Below are 22,354 nucleotides of genomic sequence, written 5' to 3'. Positions count from 1 at the left end.
GGGAGCAGGAGTATGCGGGTGCTCAGGCGCCGCCCTGCCTTGCTGACAGCCCGGGGAGCCCGCGCTGCTGAAGGGCGTTGCCAATGTGAATCCCCGGGTCTTGCCTCTGGGTTGTGATGGTGTTGCTCGCTTCTTAGAGGAACTAATAAAAGCAGAATCAGGCTGCGAGCAGGCCAGACAAAATGTCTATGCATTGCTTTAATGGCTGTGCAGATGTATCTGAAGTGGGTGTTGAGGCTTGATCGACACACCTGGTGGTAAATCTGATTTGTTTTAAGAAAAGGCAAAAAAATGCAGACACCATACTAGGGCTGCCTTAGAGGATGTTTGCCATTGTTTTCCTCGCTGCGCATTCATCTTTCTAGCATCTGTCTTGGATTGACTGCTTCAGAAAAGGCATTTACAAGTAGAATTGAAGAGGAGTGTACTTAAAAGCCAAATATGGGTTGTTTGTTGTAAAGCAGCCGATAGATAGTTGGCAAGACACCAAAAGGTCCAGACACTAATCTAATTGTTTACAGCTCATGGAGAGATTAATCCGCAAGATTGGATGCCCTCATTTCCTTTACACATTACAATGAATGTGTGAGATGCCAAACCCCATGGGGCAGCAGCAGAAAGAAATACAGCTCCATTTCATTGCGGTTATTGTTTCAAGTTTAGAAATATATTGATTCTTTTGGGTTTTTTTAAGAATATAAATGCAAAGTGCTTTGCTTTAGTATCAGAGTATTCTTGTTTCCTAGCCTCAGTAAAACAAGATTGTGCTTTCATATTTTAATGTAATATAATGCTCTTCAAAATTTAGATCAAACATCTGAAATGAAATGTATCAGATACACAGTGAAAATGGTCAGAATGCACTTGCTGACTTGAGAGGGCACCAAGAGCTGCAAATGCTCTGCGTCTCTGGAAAACAGGCAAACCCGCCCGCGATGTCCAGGCTGGTGAGCTCTGAGAACCTTGGCTGCTGCAAGGTGCTGTGCATTGAAACTCGAGAAGCTCTGTAAAGGAAAAGAGCAGCATTGCTTGGGTGACGGGTGGGAGGAAAACAAACCCTGCTGAGCGGCTGCTGGAAGCAGGATTTCTGTGAAATAGGCTTTCTCTGAACTGAAAGTGGAGCTCAAGAGCACTGTGGGGCTATTCCCTTTGAAGAGGGAATGAGATGGAAATGTGGCTGATGGGCAGGGTGTGCTCCTGCTCCCTCCATCCCGGAGGAAGGGGACATTTTGTGCTCTTGGTACCAGTCACACTAGTGATGCCGTAAGGAGTCACCCCTTCTTCCAGCAAGGAAAACTACCGTGACTTTGGCCAGAAGCAAAATTGGGGAATGCTGACTGAAGACCAGATAAATAACACCTTGGTCTTGCGGACCTGTTAACCTCTGACTTACTGGCTGAAGCAGAAAAGTTTCCATGAGCAAAGTGTGTGAGCGTGTTTGGAAGCTAGTGGGCTTGTGGGCTGTTTACTGGTCATCACAATATTTTGTTGATGAAATTTTGCTACAGTTGCAAAGAATTTTCAAAAAGCTAATGGGATTAAGATATATTTATTCCGATGTTGCAATACCTGGCACATTCGGGGGAAGAAAATTAATATCCTGAACTAGTCTTCGCAGTGTTTCTAATTCCTTGACTAAGCACGTCCTCATATATCATTTTACTTTACCAGCTTTTGGGAAGAAGAGAATGTTTTGCTAGTCAAGACTTGTTTTGACTTAGTTTTTAATAATATCAGTCAGCACCATGTTGCCTGAAAGTCTGAATCTGACAAAAGTTTAGTTTTAAATGGGCTGCTTTTATGAGGTCATGTGTAGACTCATTGCTCCTGAATCAAGATCATAAATGTGTAATTTTAATAATGTTCAGTGAGAGTAAGCATTTGCATATCCTTGGAGAAATTGTTCTCTGCTCCATAGTTCAGCTATTCCAGCTGTGACTTGGAGGGGGCATTTCAAGATTTGCACATCGCTTAAAATTTTGTACTTTGCAAGGGAGGGTACAGAAAGAAATAGTGCGAGTTAGCTATCTGCTTCTTTATGGTGCATTACTTCTCCCGAGGTAGAGAATAACAGTACCGAGCATATCCAAAGCCAGGATTCCTGTGGTGCAAAGGCATAGGAGGGCCTTGATAAAAGGCCGGCCACAGGTTGTCTTTCTGCCCGTCAGAACCGGTGTTTTTCTGCAGGGAGTGGAGCGCATTGACCTGCCGGGGCTGCGCAGCCTGCGCACCGCCCGCAGCCTGGAGCGGGGCATGGTGCTCACCGTGGAGCCGGGCATCTACTTCATCGACCACCTCTTAGACCAAGCCCTCCGTGATCCCGCGCAGTCCTGTTTCATCAACAATGATGTCCTGCAGCGTTTTAGAGGATTTGGTGGGGTGAGTAATTCCTAACCGGATGTTTTTCTGAAATGGGTTTTCTGTTTGTTTACCCTTACTGTGTTCTTGAGAAGAAATCTTTTGGAAGTTGCAATGTATGCACATAGGGCTGTTCTGAAGCAGCACCTTGGGCCATTTGACCCTGCAGACAAACTGGGGGTTTTTTGTTATTTTTAAATGTGGTTTTATACTTGTGATACCTGATTAACGATAGACCCATATTTTTCCATTGATTGAAATACTTTCTTGTCAGCACTATACAGTGACTTGCCAGGCAGGTGTTTTGTGAAATGTGTGTGTGTTATGAAATACGAGGCTGAGATCCGTAGTCTGAGAGTTGCTTCCCTGACAGCAGCACAGTCCAGCGCTCCCTCCCAGGGCAGAAGAGCCTGATGCTGTTTAAGTCAGGCAGACAGTAGAGAAAGAAAAGCAATAATTGCTCTTACTGGATAATTTCCAGAAAGGCGTGAAACTTGTGAATGTAAAGCCTTCCCTGATTTCCAAAGGAGTGGCAGCGGTGCCCGAGGTACAGGTTGCAGGCTCGGGCAGCAGCGTTTGTGCGGGAGGGAGCCGGGATCTGGGCAGTCGTTCCCATGCGGGCAGCTGCTCTGCAAGGAGAGGGTTCTCCATGCTCTCCAGAGCACATTTCCCATTCAAAGCCACCGCCCTTGCAGAGCGTTCAGCAGTTGCAGTGGCTTCCAGTGGGTTTTCATTTTAGTGGGGAGAGCATTTGAAGGGTGCTGCATTGTTCTCCAAGCTTCCGTATTCATGCATAGAGGAGATAGAGCAGGCAGCTGCAATGCCCCATCCTCCTTGTGGCTTTTCTGCTAAGTCTCAACGTGGCTAACAATCACTGGCAACGGCGGTGACTTTCTGGTATGAAAAGTCACTCATTAGGAATTGTCTGCTGCTGCCATCAGCTAATTTATCATTGTACACCAGCCATCAGAAGAGGGTAATTACTGTAACACTTTTGGTCTGAGCTGGCTTTGGACCACCAAACCGGACGGAGAAGTTGCGTGTACCATCACCAGCCGGACTCCGGGGCCGCTGCCCCAGGAGGCTCCCGGTACCCACAGCCTTGTCCAGAGACGCGGGACTTTACCCTCGCTGGGATTTAATTCACTGCTGAGGTTTGGGACGTTACCTGTCTCTGTGTTGTTTCTTTATCAAGACGCACCAACCAGCCAACTGAGATGCTGGTGAGCAAAAGGCAGCTGGCTCCGTATTTTCTAGCTGTGAGCACGTTATATATACGGTGCTGCGCACTGAATCAGATTTTAAAGGAACGCTGTCACGCACTTGTGTAGCTTGAAACCGCAACAAAACCAGGTTTACCTATCTTCACTTCCCTTGTAAACACTCTATGGGAGTTCTTCAGCAGTTGAATTGGTTCCTGGTGAGCTTTCTCTGGAAATGCTCAGTGAAGTCCATGTTTTTCCGCGGCTTGCTGTGAATGCCAACTCCAGCTCAGCAGTTTGAGGCGTGCACGTTGCTCACCTGCTGCTTGTGCTTCCATGGAACAGGAGTGACAACACAAGATCTCTGCCTTGGTAATAAGTTGCTGGATCCCATTTTGTTCCAGAGATTTCAAGCAAAGTCTAACTTTCTCCCCTGTTTTTTGCTCAGCTTCCTGTAACGATGACTTGTAAGGAGAACTAGCCAACAAACTTTGCTAAAAGGGGAAGCTGCCCAAAAACGATTGAGCAAAAATCTAAATCTCTGATCCCCCTGTGGACAATAAATTTTACTTAGAAAAAAAAAAAAATAATACACATGTACCCTTGAGCCAGATGTTGTCACTTGATTTTGTCCAGGAGAAGAATGGAAATAAAATCTGAGACCAAAGTACATCCGAATATTTCTGAATTCTACACAAAAGCTGAATTATAATGCAATCAAAATAAATTTTTCCATCTTTACAATTCTGACTTGATTCTGCATAAACAGAAGCTGCAATTTGTGCTGTGTAGCATGCTTAGTTTTCCGCATGCTGGTTCATTCTAGTTTATCCAGAATGAGTGAGTATTTCTCTCAAATGCATGTCAGAAAACTTTCTCTCTTCATGATTAAAAAAGATCTTGTGAAACCCAGTGTTGTTACTGACAAATAGTAACAGTACAGGGGTTAGTACTGGTGTCAGTTCTAGCTAAAGAGCTCACTACAGCCAGTCCAATCTTCCTTTAAGTTTAAAGGTAAAATACACTCTGTGAAAGAAAATAAGTAGTCTGTTTCCCTCTGCAGAGCTCAGCACTAATTAGTGCTCTTAATTTGGTTTAGTTTAATTCACTTCAAAAATGGACTTATATTAACCAAAGTAACACCACTGTAATTCTGAGTAAGAACATCTGCACAGGGGATTTGTGGATTTGAATGAATTCACCTTGAATTCACATATTTTTGAGGCTTTGCTAATTTTCTTCACTGTGACTACTCTCTGTGTTGAGAACAGAAGCTGTTTTGCTGTGCCAAAAAGGGCAAGACCGTAGCCGTGTGTTGCAGTACGTGCTGCCTGGTATTAGCCATGAAGAGATTGTAAAAGCTGCAAGGGCAGGAGAGAATGGCAGACAAGGCGAGATCTCCTTGGGCGCTGCGCGGTGCCGCCGGGGGTGCAGGCCGGCACAGCCTGCCCGCGGCCCCCTGACACAGACACCCGGCTACCGGCCTCCGCTGCTGCTCACAGACCCCACAATATGGGCTTCAACCACACAAGAGCTGTTGTGGGTCAGACACAGATCCCTCTGTGGGGAGGCAAGATGTTTTGCAGGGAGAGCCGCTTCTGCGAGCATGGGCTGCCAAGTCCCACACTCTTTACCTGACAGCCCTTGAGTTCAGCCCTTCATAAGCTTCCTTGGCCGATTTCGGGAAGTCACTCAGTCACACACGCTTCAGTTCTCCATCTGCAAAACTAAGGTCCAGTTTACCGAGGTCATAAATTCTGTGGGGCAAGGGCTGCTGTTGAGCGCTGGCGCAGCGCCCGGCCCGGGGCACCTCTGCTCTGCCTGGACTCTGCCCGCGCCGCTCTCATAAATAAATACGGACGTGCAAACAGAGGAATGCATAGACAGTTGTATATATTGCTCAGGAACAGCAGCCGATTCCTCAGGGAAGGGGAAATACCGACTCCAAATGCTGCCCTTTAGGGTTTGACATTTCCGTTCTTCATAAGCTGATTACTGACTCATGCTGTTCATATGATGTTTTCTTGAAGACCCAGTAAAACCATTCAGTCTCTTTTGGCCTTAAATATGCAGTCTCTGTTCAAGCTTTATTTGTCCCTAGGATTTGTAGAACTAGCACTAGACTTAATATGTGAAATCTCTGTGCAACTTAGAGAAAATGCTGAAAGACAGCTAGATGTTAAACACACTCTTTCATTTGCAGATTTTTCTCATTTAAAAGCTAAATAGATTTACAAAGCCTAGGACCTTGAAGATCCACTAATATGACAGGATTTTTCAAAACAACAGTACTCAGGAACAAATGTTAAACCAAATAAAAAGCAGGATGTCTCATGGCTTCTACCTTTGGTTCTCACAGTCACGCAGTCATCTCTGTCCTGATTTTTATTTTTCAGGTGGCTGAGCTCTGTTTTCAGTTCTATGGTGAATGTGTGTTGTGGAATTCAATAGTTTACTAGACAAGAAACATTATGCCCATCCGCTTTTTAAAATTTCATATTATGATGCAGTAATAATGCTACACAGCACTCTTTGGAAAAGTTTTTGCAGAAAAGCAGTTGTCATAATGAAATGTATGGCTTTCTTTAAAGTTTTTGTAGGAGAAGCGATAGTTGTAGGCAACCCAAAAACAGTGACTAGTTACTTATAAACCTTTAACCCTTTTCTCGTAAGTCATCTAATTAACATAATTAGGTTAAAGTAAGAGCAGCCATTTTCTACCCCATATTTAGCATATAGTTTATTGCTCCTTTTTGAGCCTGGATAAAGGGACTGTGTGCCTGAAGCTTCTTTTTCCAGCCATATCGGTTGATCTAATAAAATATGTGGCCTCACCCTACTAATCTTCATCCTCTTTTATGAAATGTTTCTATGTGGACCTTTAAAATAAAGTGTGCCTGACATGAGGGCGTGCTTGTCAATCAGAAGAGTCCCAGTGTAGCACAGAGCCTATTAGCCTCTATAGAAAATATCTTGGTGTTGCCACTCGTCGTAAAGTGGTAAGAGGAAAACGCCTTCCCCAGCACCGCGGCGTACCCGCCTGTCCCTGCGTTTGACATAAAGACAGCTCAATTGCCTAATGACTCCCCCTTAAATTCAGAAGTTGAACCCTGCTTGTGCTAAGTTTAATCTGTTAAAAATTATTGGTGAGTTGACGGCTGATTCAAAATAAGCCCCCTTGGCTACACGCATCTGCCTCTGTAGGGTGCCAGCTATAAAAAGAGACGTGAATCCTTCAAGCCAGACAGAAGCATATGTGCTGATTTATTTTGTGGGGTAGCATGTGTGGCCCACATCCCAGGTGAGTCCCCCACTCTAAGACCTTGCAACAATAGTATTGGTGCTTTCCACATCCCTAATCGAACAAATGCTCAATAGATTAAAAAACAAAAAAAGGAGACATGTCACTAGTGGTCTTTTTTAATCACATCTGGGATCTGTCATCTTGTAAATCTGGACTATTTAATTGGCCAAAATTGTTTCTTTATTCTCAAAAGCCTTTTATATATATCATCATCCAAAAGAAATGAATGAGTGCTACAACCCCCTTCCCTTGGAAGATAACACAGGAGGCTCTGGGGAGCATGACTGTATTAGTAAGTCAGGACAAAGTGCGAGGCTGTATATATAGCTGACAGCAGCCTTGGTATTTAACTCCTGTGCTGTTCTTGGCTGTGCCCGCACGGCTCTGCTTTGGGACAGAGTTGGGTGCATTGAGTTGAGCCACATGATGGTCTGTTGCTGGCATTGGGCAGTTGTGCAATTAGGTCTATCTAGACAGATCACGCCACTGTTCTTGATAAGAAAAAGGCATTTTAGGGACAGTCCTGGCATTCCTGGCCACCTCACCTTTGCAGGAGTGCTTTTAGAAGCATGCCATTTTGCACTGAAAAAGCAAAGCCTCCCCTGGGGTGTTTGCAGAGTGCCCTGAAAGCTGCTGATGCAGCGAACCTCACACCTCAGTTTGCTGTTCCTTTAAGCCATATCCGATTCCAAACCACTCCGTTGCCCTGAAACTGTTGAACAAAGAGCCTGCAAACAGGGACAGCTCTGAGAGCAAGTTTCATAACCGTTGTCCCCCACTGGGAAAGGCAGTCCCACGCCAGTGAGCCTTGCCAGGCAGATCCAGCATCTTTTGTCCATTTGGACAGAAGACAAGACCAATGCCGGGCTCTCCTGTAGAGAAGGTTTTGCAGGTCCTCTGAAGCTGCTTCTTGCTGCTGCTGAGTTTAAGTTCAGGGCGAAGCATGGAGGGTGTGAAGGAAAAGAGCAAACACAGAAATTTCCTCCCCCTTGAGAACATGTGTTCCTCTACACTCGTGTTGCTTTTAGGCAAAGATGTGCACTGAGAGTAAGAAGTCTGTCTTCTCTGTTACAGCAAGCACGCATTTCAGGTGAGGTTCATCCAGGCAGAGGAAGGGTTAGATCCTGGAGAAAGAGCTGGAGCTTTCCTAGGAGTGGTGGGTGAGGCCCCGTGGGAGCGGTGGGTCTGTGCACCTCCACCCACATCCCAAAGACTGTTTGGAGTTGCTGAGGGTGACCAGGCTGCTGCGAGGATGCTGGCTGTCCTGCTTTCCACAGCAATCCACGGCTGTGGGTTATGCGATGTCCTAACAATGTTTCTCCTGTACAATGAGTTGCTGCGTGCGGCAATCCAAACTGATGGGTTTCTGTGTCCTCCACCATTTGGTAACTCTCAGTTCCCTGGTTTAGGTGGTTCCAGCACCCCCTGCACTCTCCTCATTCAGGGTGTCTCACCTCCACCACAATCTCCCTGCCTGGATTCCATATCTAGGCCCATCTCTCTTTGTCCATTCTTTGTCAATCCTGTCCCATGGCACTGTATCTTCCTTCCCCTGGCTCCTGTCTTCACTCTGCCTCCATTTTCCAGCTCCTTCCTCATCCTGATGTTCTGTTGTGGCCCAGATAGGGCACAGCTTTGGCAGACACCATGTCCCACTTGTTCTTCCCCCTCCCTCTTAGCCTGGCTTTCATCTGCTCTGCTTTCAAGTCAGTCCGTCCTCTCAAAGAGTGCTGAGGTATTGATGAAGGCATGAAACGCTCTTTTTTTGCTAAGCAGATGAATTGTGGCGGGTATTTCTCTGTATCAGATACACAGGGGAATGTCAGCTCTGGCAGGTGAAGGTGTGTGGAGGCAGCGGTGCTGGGAAGAGGCTCTCCCGCAGGCAGGATCAGCGCTGCCTGGCCTCGCCTCTGCTCGCGGCCTTACTTTTGCACTACCATTTTACTGCCCACATCGGTGCAGCACCCAGCTCCATTTACACTGGTGTGCTTGCCAACGCCATGCTTTTACCATTCCCCCATGTCCCCTGGGTTCTGGTGCGTTAGCAGGTTTTCGGCAGGGGCTGGTTCACCCGGGTGGGCTGAGCACCAGACCCGTCAGGACAGGCCCTGGGGGCTGCTGCGAGGCAGAGGGCACCATTCACCTTTAGATGCAATGTGACTGTCTCGCTGAATCCCTCGTTTATTTTTCGCTCAGCTGGCCGAATGAGAAGCAATGAATCAAAAAACCCACCCTGGTAAAATCTGTTTAAGTGCTTAGAGTCATTCCATGTGTTGCTGATTTCCTCTCCGGCAGCCAGGCACCGGCCTTTCAGGCACAGCGAGTGTAAAGAGCCTCATGGCTTTCAAATTTACAGCTGTCCAAATCAAATGTGTGAACTCAATGGAGTTTATTTAATTCTGCTTTTATAATACACTTAACTTGATACCAAGTAAAAGAAATAATCTGGCAAAGACATCATTAAACAGTTTAATAAGGGCTGGATGACTCATTTTGTTTGAACAAATGGATTATTTTGCAATCAGAAGTACAAATGTTAACCAGCTTTATTTTTAGTTGAATATGTCAAGAGGTCAGAAACAATTAAAGCAACTGTAAGGTGGGAGTCCCCAGAGTTTGTGTTCTCTTGGATTTACACCTTACTAAAATTGCTTTTATTGCAGCTTAGCGACTTACTAACATTTTTCTGATAAGATAACGGGAAATGACTGTGTGGGCATATTTACTGGTAAGAAGAGATTAGAGTTAAAAAGAAATGGAACATACTTTTCATTTTAACAGAACAAGAGCTGGAAAACTGAGAGGATCTGCTTTTTCCTTACATGATTTGAAACGTAGTGATTGTATTTCAAAATGAATGTCTGACCTGCTCAGAACTTTCTCATCAGCTCAAAATTCAATGTTTTGAATATCAGCTACAAGCTATTTCATGTCGCGGTTCCTCCTTTGAAAGTTTGTTGTATTTAGAGGGAAGAGAATGTGATGTTTCAGTGCACAGAGCAGCCAACTGCAGTCAGCAAGAGGACTGCTTCGAGGACAGGCACCTTGGGCACTGGGAGACACTGCTGGTGAACGTGTCCCTCGCAAGCCCTGCACCAGCAATGCTGGAGGCAAATTCGGGGGAAGATGTTACTTATGCTGCTTCTGATGTCAGGGGGTTGAGGTTTGTTTGCCCCGTGTAATGTCCCTTGTGCTCCCACCGCTGTCGCTGCCCGATGCGCTTCTCACCCCCACCTTCATAACTGTGTCTTCTCTGTGACAGGTCCGGATCGAGGACGACATCGCAGTGACAGCCAGTGGAATGGAGCTGCTAACGTGTGTCCCACGTACTGTTGAAGAAATAGAGGCTTTCATGGCAGAAGGCCAGAGCAGTGCCAAGTCATTTGACTGCCTCTCCAGCCAGAAGCAGTAAACTTCAGGATGATACTTACTGTCTCGCACTAATCAGTCGTTATTATGATTTAATGCTGCAGCATATAAAATGCATCAAATTCTTAACAGCAAGAGAGGCAGGAAGGCTATTAGCTGGAATGATTTGTTCATTAAAAATGAAGGCTTCAGCACTTGATATCCAGGTAACTCAAATGCTGCTGCTTGCAGTCAGCAGTTTGCATTACCAAGTGCCACCTGAATAACCCTGCTGCATTATCAGTGGGACTGATACTTCTGTCAAACCTTGGCTCAGACCTATCTTTCAACTAAATCTGAATTTTGATGATAAAGACTCTTTAAAAATACCAAATGGATTACCTGAATGCTGTCGGCAATTGTAACAATCTGAGTCCTTTTTTAAACTTAATCACAAGTGTTGCAAAAAACATAGAAGAAAAATCAGCTGTTCTCGGTGGGCGTAATGACACTTATATTTTTCTTAAGGATATTATTTCAGTGTCAATGGAGTAAGCAGAATCAATTTTTTTATTAAAATTAATCCTTGGCATCATTTATGCTCACAGCTTTGTGATCATTATGCTCTTCTGTTACCATTCGTGCTTCTGCATCTGACCTTTCTACCAATTTGTGCTCTGGAAACTTTGACCCTTCATTAGCCAGAATTTTCTGCTCTGGGTAGTGGGTGTACTGATCCTTCACACACGTTACTAGATTTGTCCATCTGTTTGTTCCTTAAAAACATAGTTTGCTGTGTTGTTCACGTGCCTTAGAAGTTGCAAGAAGGGAGTATCTTTGCAGGGCTCGGGGTCATTGAGCAGTATATGCTGTGCAGAACGATAGATTAACTGTCCAATGTTAGCCAGTTCAGAATGAAATCAAACAAATTTTATTTGGACACACCACAGACAATAATAATCATCATAAAATGATCTTCCATTCATGCAGGATTTAAATTACCCAGAGAAGCCTTTCTTTAGGTGTTCATCAGCCTGCAGGAGAACAAATACATTTCTTGCATCATAAAATAACACTAGTTGCTGTAACTACATAAAAATAATTGTGCTCGCTTTATGAACACATGGACACTCCTGTTTGGTCTTCAAGCCCCGTTGCAGAGTTTGACTGCAAAGGCCCTTCAGAACACCCTCTGCCGTGTCGGGGGAGTGAAGCCACAGCAGCATGGCAGGGCCTTTCTGGGTCTTACGCTTGCCCGATGAGGATTTTCCCACTGGGAAGGGATCGGCTGACTTGATCATCTCAGCATCTTGGTTGTGTCGCTCACATCCTGGAGCTGACGCGCAGGCAATGGGACCAACTGTGAGCCGGGTGGCTGCAAGCGCCTGTCTTACGTGGGACGTACAACGCAACACAGGCTTGGATGGTGTCAGGAACTACTGTGTTGCTGTCTTTGTGCCCCCACTTGGGACTGAATTTAGATCTGAAATAATTTCCTTAAAAATTGTCAAATGTGTTGCTCTACATAGAGCTCTTTTTGCTAATTGGGTTAGTCTGTGTGGCAGGAATCTGCTCTTTATTCATAACAGCTTGGTGACCCATTGCTAAATAGGAAACTCCATGTTGGAGACTAAGGAAACACATTGTGAAATAATCCAAGCAAGTTCACTCCATATCTTTAATGTCACTTTATTAACAAATGAGCCTATTTACATTTTTAAAGGTTGCTTGATGTTGGTTTGTAAGATGTGAGTGCGGGAGACGTCGACTGCGAAGGGGAAGGTGTGAGGAGGAGGGGGTGTGAGACGAGCTGGTGTGTGCAGCCCCGCTCATGCTGCCTTCGTGGTGACCGCGGGTCTCGTTCCTCTCAAACATGGCACTTGTGCAGAGGACATCAGGCTTTGCTTTGGTAGCTTTGCAGATACAAGAACACACTAACAACACTGGCACAGCTCCAGACTCGTCCCCCCCTAAAACTTAGGAGGGTTTTCCAGTGCAAGGTGGCGCGTGCGGCCTCAGCCTTGATCCGGCTGCATCCAATGTGTTCCTGCAGCGCGCTCTGAACACACCCATGGGATCGCTCCCTGCTTTGGGCATTCTGAAACCTGCCCTTGCTTGGGTTCAATAGCAGTTACTATTTTAAAGTAGCACTTCACTTTTTTATTTTTTAAAAGAGAGTTTTGGAATTGTTTCAAATGAGCCATAATCCAAGTCTAGTTAATAGGCTTTTACCCGCCTGTGATTAATCCTGGCAAATACTGGGCACTGGTGCTGCAGAACAGGTCGAGCAATCGGCTGTGCTGTGGGAGGCAGAACTGGTTCTGCTTCGACATGTACCAGCGAACAAACCCTGTCACGAGTGCTGGTGGAAAAGCACTCGCTCACGTAACCACCTTCCCTGTTGTTTTGCTTGTCTGGGACATGGATGCGTTTCGGTCTGGGATGGTGCGTCGTCTCCCATTTTTCTTCATAAACAGGCCTGTGAACTCAGTGACTGTGAATTTCATCCTTCCTTCCAGAAGTCTGTTATGTAATAGTTATAATTTTTACGCACTTAAAAATTAAATTAGAACTTTTTTTCTAAATTAGCATCTGGGGGGGCTTTTTAAAAAAAAGCAAAGTGATATTTAATACACTTAAAATGTATTAGTGGAGGGAAATACAGGTTACAGCAAACTTCCTTTTTGACTATATTAGGATATTTTTGGCTGTGAGCTATTGTGTTTTCCCAGGTGCCTTTTTCCCTTGGTGCAAACACTCTTGGATAGAGCTGCACCAAAGTAATGGAGTGTGTTAGGTTAAGCAAGTTTGTGCGTTTAGAAAGGTCTGAGCACTTCTGAGCTGATACATTTAAAGTGCTTCAGCTCCTGGGGGTGGACGCAGTCTGGATTATCTGCCCCACCAGTTACGCTGCTGGAGCTACAGGGTATAGTTAGGGTGGTAGAGCCTCCCAGTGCTTGTGGAGGCTGCAGTAGACACCTTCTCTTAGAGGTACAGTGAGAAAATGGGAATAAGGTTTCCTGGTGAAACGTACAGTGCTGTAACATGCCTTCGTGTAGTGACAGGCACTGTATTCTTACAAACTATAGTTGTTGTCAAGAAAAAATGTGGAAAAAGGAAAACCTTAACTTTTATACGCCTACACTGAACTTTTCTTGTGTAGATGTGTGTTTATTCCAGGAGAATTGTCCAAGTCAGCTGGGTATGGGTGTTCTCCTGTGCCTTGCACTGGGGGGGAGAAGGAGGCGTTTTGCTGTGGCACAGGCTGGGCTGCTCCACCCTGGGCAGACGGTGAAAGCTTCGCCTCTGCCTGTGCTCCTCGGGGCTCCGAGACAGGGATGTTGGCAAGAGGGGGCTTACAATAACAGACTAACACCCTTCTTGAACCCAAACGCTCGCTGAGGCTGGATTTAACATAGCGATTCGTTGTAATCTTCAATCCATGGCTTCACATATCAAAGCCTACATGCTTTCCTAGGCAAACAAAGCAAGCACGGAGATTGCTAAGCCAGAAACGTCATTGTGCAAATGACTTTTCATAACTCTGTGGTTTTGTTTTAAACAAGAAGGAAGTGGAATTGGAGCTGTCAGGAGTAACAGGTGGAGAGTTCACTCTCCAAAGCATCCAAAACAGTCTTACTGTTGCTCAAAGAGATATAAGGAATAATTTCCACCAAAATCAGAAACAAATAACCAGAGATTTGGAGCCCCTGTTCTGATTGTCAGGGGAGGACCCTGCATCAGCCTGTCAAACCAGCTGCCGGACAGCAGGGCCACGTAGTCCCCGCTCAGCCAGCGAGGGAAGAGACCGGCTCCTGCCTTTTGCACCAGTGTACGTGCACAGCGAACAAACGAGACGCTTTTATGTCATCTTTTTTCCTTGTAGGTTTTGTTGGTGTGTGTGTCCCGTGCCTTTAATGGCAGTACATTTTCAGTCTTAAATTTTGTTGTTGTTGTATTTAAATCAGGAACTGAGCCAAAACTGTAATGAGTTTCCAGTTGTTTGCATTAAGTAAAAGCCAGAGTGGAAGAAATGAGTGAAGACTGTTGCACTGATTTCTCAGAGAGAGCTGCTTAAGTGGGCACCTCTGCATTTGAGGGACATAGAAAAGGGACAGGAAAAATGAGGCCAGCCGTAGAAGCAAAAGTTTTTTTATTCTGATATTTCAGCCCTACTTAAGCTGCAGCTAGAACCAAAAAAACATATCTTTGTAAAAAGACTACCATAATCCAAAACAATCCATAGAAGTTTTCCACATGTATTAAAAGTTTAAATTCAAAAAGAACTTTGCAAGGTTTCATTTTCTAACAGCATCTTCATAGAGATAATATCCAAGTTCTCTTCCTAAGTACAGATACAAGGCAAACAAGCATCCTACAAAATAATCTATGGAAAAAGGTAGTGTAGGAGGGAAGTTAGGACAGTGTAATAATCCAGCAGCCAGACACACAGGTTAAATGTAACACAACCATACCATCAATGAAATACTTAAAAATGAAAATAAATTAAGGTTACATCAAAGATCCTGCTTTACTTTTGTTTAAATCCTCAATATAGTACATACCGCTGCATTATGGATCATGGCAAAGACTTAGCACTAGCATTTAAAAAGTTGCTAAACTTTTATGAAAATAAAACAAGACTGAAGATACTCCTTCACACAACTGTATGATGGCTATAGAAATTCCACTGAACCAGTTATTCAAACTAGGGCCATTTATTTTTAAAATCACTGTAAGATCTTGACTGCAAATCTGAACAGCCATGAAAATGGAGATGAACATCAATGAGCAATAATCCATACACCCTGGCTGAACAGACGCTGTCTTACCCTTTTCATCGCTTAGCCAAGCTGCACACTTTGTTCTCCCTGATACCTGCACCCCAGCAAGAATGCAATTTTGCAGAGCACAGTTTTTTGGTAGCATTTTGACGTTTTCTGAAAACCAAAATCTTGTTCTTACGAGGCCCCAGTCCCTATGTGAGCGATGTGAACACAGGTTTAAAAGGTTTTGTCTGTGTGCTGCTTCGCCTCTTGTACATGATGCTTCAGACTCCTTTGCCATTTGGAAGTCAACTGCCTGTATGCATCATCATAGTATTTGCTGTTTTTCTAGAAAACATCACTAAGCATCCCAGCTCACAATTACTACCCCCTCCCCATTAACTATAACTGGACAGGAGAGACCTAAGTGGTGCTTTACAGGACTTGCTCTATAGATTTAAAGTAGTCCAACTAACAGGAAAGCAAGGACCACCCCCCCAAGGCTTTTGCAGTTTTGTAATATATAATGGAGGAAAAAAAGGGCTTAAATACACTAAAAAGTATTTAAAAGACATTTTATCCAATTATAAGTTTCTGACTACAGTGAACCATCCTGCTGGATTCCTCCCATTATGCAAACTGTAAGAAGGTAAGTGAACACTTCTGTGAAAATGCTATTTCCCTAATACTAAGCTCCTTGTTGGCTATGAATTTAGATCTGCATTTATTAGATAAATCTTTTAGAGAAGAAAAATATTTAAAACAAATACCCAAAGTTTCTGGTTTAATTGTATCAAATATTCAGTGTTAAACCCAAAAAGAAGAATATCTCCACAAAGTGATGGTTAGAAGAACACAGTTTTTGCTTGTTACTGCATGGGCGTTGCAGACAAGCTGCACCTCCAGAGTTCATTTCATAAGGTTGCAACAGTGTCTACTGTCCATTGTTTTCTGGATTTGTTGTGGTGGTTTCAGTGCCAACAGGTTGCACATTGTCTGCAAGATTGTGTGCGTGCTCAAGGAACAAGTCTTTCAGTACGCTCAGCTCCTTGGTCAGGAGCTTAATTTTTGCCTCTAAACGTTCATTTTCTTCTTTGAGCTGGTTGACCCTCTGCAACGTGTCTTGCGCTTTCTGCTTGCTTTTTAACCGGCTCTTTTTCACTGCCATGTTGTTTCGCTCTCTGCGCTGACGATACTCATCGCTGTTTCTATCCACAAAGGAATTCTTCTTTCCCTGTTTGCTCGGAGGCACAGCTTTGCCTCCTCCACCAGGACTAACAGGCACCAGCTGGGGAACCTGCTGCAAACCACTGGTGTGTGCTTGGGTGTGAATCACGCTTACTCCGTTCGCATCTGTAGCAGTGTTCTGTTGGGATGTCTTGCTCATTTGGACAGGCTCTTCCTGGACACAACAGAATTTATTAGGAGACTGAAAACCGTTATGTTTCTAGACGGTGTTTCCAACAGGTCTTCACATGAATTAAGGGCAAGGTGAACCTAGTAGGGAAAAAAAAAAACAAAGCTATTAAAGGTGCTGGGTTCAGCTACAATCTTATACATCACTTGCTTTAGCATAGGGCACCGATGGTACATCTGGCAATAACAAATCACAACTGTGCTGTAAGTGGACAAGCTGCCAACTACATTTCAGAAGCCTCTTGGACATATTTGTATTGGAAGGGACTGTTACTGGGTCATCTAGTCAAGCTGTTTGCATTGTTAACTGGCCCTGATGGATGGGTGTCTAGCCTAGCCTTGAATATCTCCAGTTTCACAACCTCTGTCTTGGCAACAGGTTCCACTGTCTAACTTTTTCTCCAGTTATATAATTTTCTTAATTTTCAGACTGGAGTTTTCCTTCTGCAGCTTAAACCTATTAACAGCCTGACTCTTGACCAACAGGAGTACTTGATCCTTGTCCTCTTCAGGCCATCCGTCTGGGTGTATGCACAAATTCCTCCCTGGTCTCTTTCTTCTGGAGCGAGGGTGCTCAGACTGTCCACCTTGCCTCAATCATCTTACAGCACTTGCTTTTGAAGATGATGTCCAAATTGATGACTTTTAAGCTCTCACTACTACCGAGTGGAAAACAACAATCTGTGGAAAAGGGTGGTGTTTTGTGAAGGCTGTGACTGAGTGGCATTAACGGAACCCCTTCGAGCACAAGCAAAGTACAACAAGCTAACCCTGGACTGGTACTGTAAGGAGCAGGTGGGAAAGGAACACAGGGTGATGGCGATGGGAGAACCACCACACAGCAAAGACAGGACTGTTGTCACCCATAAGAACACAGCAGCCACAGCTGACTTGTCCACAAAATACGTGCCCCTGCTGTAGCTCCTGCACCGGTCCTTGTCCACGCTCTTGTGCAACAGACAGACAGAGGCCTGGTGAGCAGGACACCCCTCACCTGACTCAGGTCAGCCCGCTCCTGACCCTGGTGCTGGCACAGAGGGCTCTGGCACAGCTGCTGCAGGGACATGGCCCAGGCAAGGGCCTGTCCCTTCTTTTCCCATTTCATGGCATGACCTCCTACATGTCTGGGAGAGAAATTTGGAAGAGGGAATGGCAACGGGGTTGCTCTGAGTTCCTGAAATGCCTACCTGTAGCTCCAATTAAAAGTACCCAGTGATCAGTCAAATGAGTGGATGTGGTGAGATGTTCGTAAACCCGTTGCTGTCACTGGTCATTGTAAACTGACGGGTTCATCAGCTGTTTACTGTTCTTGTTTGTTTTTCTCAGCAGTCTGAGTTGCTGTTTTACCTTCTGTTAGAGTATCATTAAAAAGGTTAAAATCCTACTGTCCAGATCAATTGCAAATTTTCTTCCACAATGAGGGAGCCAGAACAAGATGCAGCTGCAGAATGTAGTTCAGTAAAATTCACAGAAAAGCCTGTAAGTTTGGCTTGAATGTTACTCAAAATTAACATTCTCTGTTACTGAGAGAAGATGTGTGAGTACACCACCCTCATCCTATCAAGAAATCTTCTCATTTTCTTATTTCAGAGCAGAAAGAGATCCATCAACTCTTTTTGACATCCGTACAGGTAAAACTATATACATACATGCCTAATTTTTATAATTAGTATTTTTCTGATTTTGACTCTTAAAGCAACTTCTGCAAACGATATTTAAGTCTTAGATACTGACTGAATAAGTAATTTGGTTCAGCAGTTAAACTGAATATAGAGCTAATAAGATGTCACTGTGCACAAACAGCAGACTGGCAGGGCCAGTTGTAGTAGCTGTGTGATTACACAGACATTTTTAGTCAAGATGCAAGTGTATGCTCCTCTTGGAGCAGATACTGGCTTTGTCTCAGCTTTATTTTTAAATCCAGGATTTCTGTAGCCCTCTAGAAGTATATAGCTCTGTTAGATCACCTCTGACAACTGAATTTTTCCACTAATTTTTGGCATCTTTTCAAGGTCAGAACGCTCCTCTGTCTCTTCTATTCCAACACATTACAGTACTTGCTAACTTCATCTGGACAGCCCAGTTAAGGAACCTATACCGTTTTCATTATCTGCTTTTTGTACCTTGTGAGATAGATACTACAGAGAAAGGGGTGTCTCCTGCCCGCAAAGGCACCCCACCTGACATGTAACAAGTTTCTTCACATCACGAGGTTCCATGTGCTATTACTCTCTATGCTACTGAAACTATTTAATATTGCTTTAACATTCCCTTCAGCTCTCTATCAAATTCCCCCGTAGTTCAAAGGAGAAACTATTTGTTCCATTAAACTGAATTTTAATGGAATATTTTAGCTGGACAGTCTGTAGATATGAACAAAGGAGATGAACCAGTGTCACACCTCTCAAGCGAGCATTCTAGCTCTGCTAGAACAGATCTCCCTCAATTCCATCCCACTAGAATTCATCCATTTTCTATCAAGTAATTATTTCTTGAGTGAAACAAACTCTGGCTTGATGATCAGAACTCTTACGTGAGATGACACACCTGGATTCCTGTCCTGTTCCAACTAATACTTATGCAGAGCAAGTGGCACTAACTGTACTGCATCACAGGTAACCAGGTCTGATAACCCTTGAGACTTGAAACTATTTTTTCCCCCCCCGAGTTATTTGGAGGCAGGTTCCCTATCACCAATTGTCAGTTCTTCAACAGAACGAGAGGGAAGGATCTCCTGGACAGCTGCCGTGGAGCATCCTTCAGGGAACGCTGCAAGATGGAAAGGCAGCAAGTATGAGAAATACAGAAGGGGCTCTGAAGAAGGGTGAGGTGAAGGACACTCATTGGGAGGCCATGAGGGTGGGGAGGCAGATGGGTCTCAGAGCTTGTTTCTCAGGCACCGTGTCACACAAATGCAGCTACTCTGCTGTTCTCCACAAACAGGTTGGTTTGCTGCGAATGGGCAATAGCCTCAGCACAGCAGGAGGCAGCTCCTCCGAGAGCCAGATGAGGTTCTGAGCATCTTGTTCCCATAAAGCTGCTCATTTGCTTGGGCTCAGTGACAGCCCTAGGCTGGTTCCACCCAGCACATGGTAGTGTTTCCAGTGGCCAGTTAGAACTGCCTTGGTCCTTCCTTGGGCCACCAACTGGCCACCCAGGACACCAGCTGGCCACCCACTGCAACAGAAGAGCCAGTTACTCAAAGGTGTCCTCTGAGGCAGAGAGATGGTTCTTACCAGCTGACAGCACTCCTCAGGGACCAGAGACTCCCAAGCAAATCAAGGCCTTTATTATCTTTGCTTTCACCAATAAAACAAACAAACAAAAAAAAAACCCCTTCCAAATGTTTGTTTTGGCAAAAAAATATGTGTTTTAATTCGTTAATTAAACCAGTATTTTTATTTAGCAGCAAAAAATACAAAGCACTTCTCTCTGCTTCTTTTTTGAGATGTGACTCTGTTGATTCTGATCATTAGTGAGGATGACTTTATTGCACAAATCCACTCAGCCGTCTATGGCAAAATGAGTCCCAATCTGAACAGCGACAGCTGGCCTCCCTTCTCTTTGACTTCAGTAGGAATACCCCAGTAGGATCTGACTCTAAATCCAGGTCACCCCATACAAAGAACGACAGCACAGAACTCCAGGCGTACGTTTGCTGCCCACGGGGAAGCCCCACTCCTGTGTTTGCTGACATTCTCACAGGCAATTTGTCGAGAGCTGATGGTAACTCTCGCATACTGAAAGCCAGGCAACTTTTTTTAGACTAGGTAGCTCTAATCTGTTGCCGGAGCTGATGTCCCCACTTTTCCATATTTTTCTCAGAATCTCAATTTTTTTACATACACCTTACAAGAAAAACACCCTCCAACATCCTTAAAAAACAACGTGCTCAGAACATCCAAAGTATGTATTTTAATTGCAGTCTAGCAGCATTGATGACAGAGTCAGAAACAATCCCAAACAGGTGGCAAAGTATCAATTTGACTCTGTCTTTTGGAATATAATGAAGGTGGCTATTTCTAAAGATGAAATAATTCCTTAAATCTCAAAGTTTTTACAAAATACGCAGTTTTATACTTTCTGAAGAGGTGTTATAACCACTGCCGGGAGTATTGAGTTGTCTTAATGACTGTTTCCCACCAGATGTCAGAGCTAAAACCAACGTCAAGCTCTCCGTGACAGATCTGTTTTGAAAGTTGCGCCTGGAGCTATAAAAATCTGTTGGGAACCAGAAAGATTTGTCAAGACATTCAAAACTCCCTTGAGAAGCTGGAAGAGAAGAACAGGGGGTGTTAAACACGGCGCTGGGTCGCGGCCCAGCCCAGCGCTCGGAGCGGGGCGAGCGGCACCGGCGGGGTTAAACCCGCCCGCGGACCCTTCCCGGGGCCGGGCCCCTCGGTAACGGCCGCGTCTCGCCGGGCTGGAGGACGCGCCGTAAGGCCCGCCCGGCCCCGCCGCCCGAAGCACCCGGAGGCGCCCCGGCCTGGCCGCGCTCCCCGGGCCGCGCCGGAGCCACCGCAGGGACCGGGCCCGGCCCGCCCCGCCCCCGCGGGCCTGCGGCGCCCTCCCGGCGGCCCGCAGCCCGGGGGCCGCTCGGCCGCGCTGCTCCTCCTCCCCCGGCCGTGCGGGGCGCGGGGGTGCCCGGCGCTGCCAAGCCGTGACTTCACCGGGGGAGGGGAGCCGGGGCCGCCCGCCGATTGCATCATGCGCTCCCATGCGCGGCGCCCGCCGGGGCACTCGCCGCGACACGGCGGGAGGAGGGAGGGCGGGCGAGGGCCGGCCCGGCGCTGCCCCCCGGCCCTCCCCGCGCCCCGGACCGCCGCCCCCCGCGGGCCGCGCTTACCTGTGGCGGTGGCGGCGGCGGGAGGGGCCGGGCCGGCCCGAGCCTCGTTCGTTACACTGCGGAGCGCGGGCGAGCGGCGATTGCGACACCCACCCGCTCCGCCCACCCCCTCGCCAATCGCCAGCCAGCCGGCCGCCCGGATGATGCAATAGCCGCCCGGATTGGCAGCCGGCGCGGCCAATCAGGCCGCCGGGACGCTTAAAGGGCGAGGTCATGTTGTGGTGTGGGTTTTTCCGCGGGGACGGTGCGTGTCCTGGGGGGCTGCGCCTCGTCCCGCCCGCTCCGCCCGCCGCGGCGGGAGCCCGGAGGGCTGTCGCTGCCTCCCCCGGGTTTGCGCTTTCGCGCTGTTGCAGCCGGGGTGGGGGAAAACTCGCTGCACAGGCACGCGTGTCCCCGGCGCGGCCCAGCCTGCGGGCGCCATCTTCCACCCTCTCGCGGGGCAGAGGGGTGCGGGAGGCGTCGAGAGGCCTCCCCTCCTCCCTCGGGGCTGGCGGCAGAGGGGGCGCGGCGGCCGTGTCCCCCGCGGCCCGTGGGGAGCGGGCGGCTGCCCCCGCCCTCGGGGCCGGGCCCCAGGGCTGCCTCAAGCCGGGCCCCGCGCCCCTCCTGCCCGCAGCCCGAGCGGGAGGAGCCGTTGGCGTGTTTCCCGGTGCCCGCCCCTCACGGGCGGCGCGGGAGCTCATCCCCGCGCTCGGCGAGAAGCCAGCCCGGCTGTCCCCGGGGCTGCGTGGCTGCGGGGGGAGCGGGCACGAAACTGGCCCGTGCCCCGCGGGCATCCCAGTAGATAGTGTTGTGTTTCTGTGCTGATGAGCATCTCGTAGTTGTTCCTGGGTTGTTAATTAACACCTGGCAGTGTATTTCCATCTAGCCGCTGTCTGGTTTGCCTCTCTAGGATGATACAGGGGAAGGAAGGAATACCAGAGACGTCAAAAATTCTAACTGCTCTCTTGACAAGAGAAATAGTGGCAAATCTCTACATTATCATAGGATATTAGTTCGTTTTTCCTTTTAAAACATCTTGAAAAAAGGCTAAACACAAGCAGATCATGAAATATCTAGATCATAGAGTTAAATGTCATAGAAACATCACATACCATTTCATTGGTATATGTTTGTT

At 46.5% G+C, this 22,354-nt stretch overlaps 2 protein-coding genes across 2 annotated transcripts in view; one reads left to right on the top strand and one right to left on the bottom strand.

The window, feature by feature from the left end:
- The window catches only part of PEPD (peptidase D), a 133,084-nt gene extending 122,277 nt beyond the window's left edge, over nucleotides 1-10,807 (top strand). Inside the window, exons 14-15 of the mRNA XM_082062963.1 lie at nucleotides 2,188-2,379; nucleotides 10,127-10,807. Coding sequence (XP_081919089.1) covers nucleotides 2,188-2,379; nucleotides 10,127-10,276 — 342 coding nt within the window. The 3' untranslated portion in view covers nucleotides 10,277-10,807. The remainder of the gene's footprint in view (nucleotides 1-2,187; nucleotides 2,380-10,126) is intronic.
- A 3,541-nt stretch (nucleotides 10,808-14,348) lies between these two features.
- CEBPG (CCAAT enhancer binding protein gamma) lies at nucleotides 14,349-21,389 on the bottom strand. Its single transcript, XM_082062964.1, has 2 exons — nucleotides 21,241-21,389; nucleotides 14,349-16,475 (listed from the first exon to the last, which is right to left on the bottom strand). The coding sequence occupies exon 2, from the start codon at nucleotides 16,363-16,365 to the stop codon at nucleotides 15,913-15,915; it is 453 nt and encodes a 150-aa protein (XP_081919090.1). The 5' UTR covers nucleotides 16,366-16,475; nucleotides 21,241-21,389; the 3' UTR covers nucleotides 14,349-15,912.
- Nucleotides 21,390-22,354: the final 965 nt, after the last annotated feature.

The sequence above is a fragment of the Streptopelia decaocto genome, assembly GCF_964273445.1.
Source record: "Streptopelia decaocto genome assembly, chromosome: 11".
Taxonomy (NCBI): domain Eukaryota; kingdom Metazoa; phylum Chordata; class Aves; order Columbiformes; family Columbidae; genus Streptopelia; species Streptopelia decaocto.
The sequence above is the reverse complement of the archived record's forward strand: the minus strand, read 5'-3'. Positions and strand labels throughout refer to the sequence as shown.

What these genes read in the sequence shown, in the direction of transcription:
- CEBPG (XM_082062964.1), bottom strand. Translation starts at nt 16,365, where the DNA reads ATGAGCAAGACATCCCAACAGAACACTGCTACAGATGCGAACGGAGTA.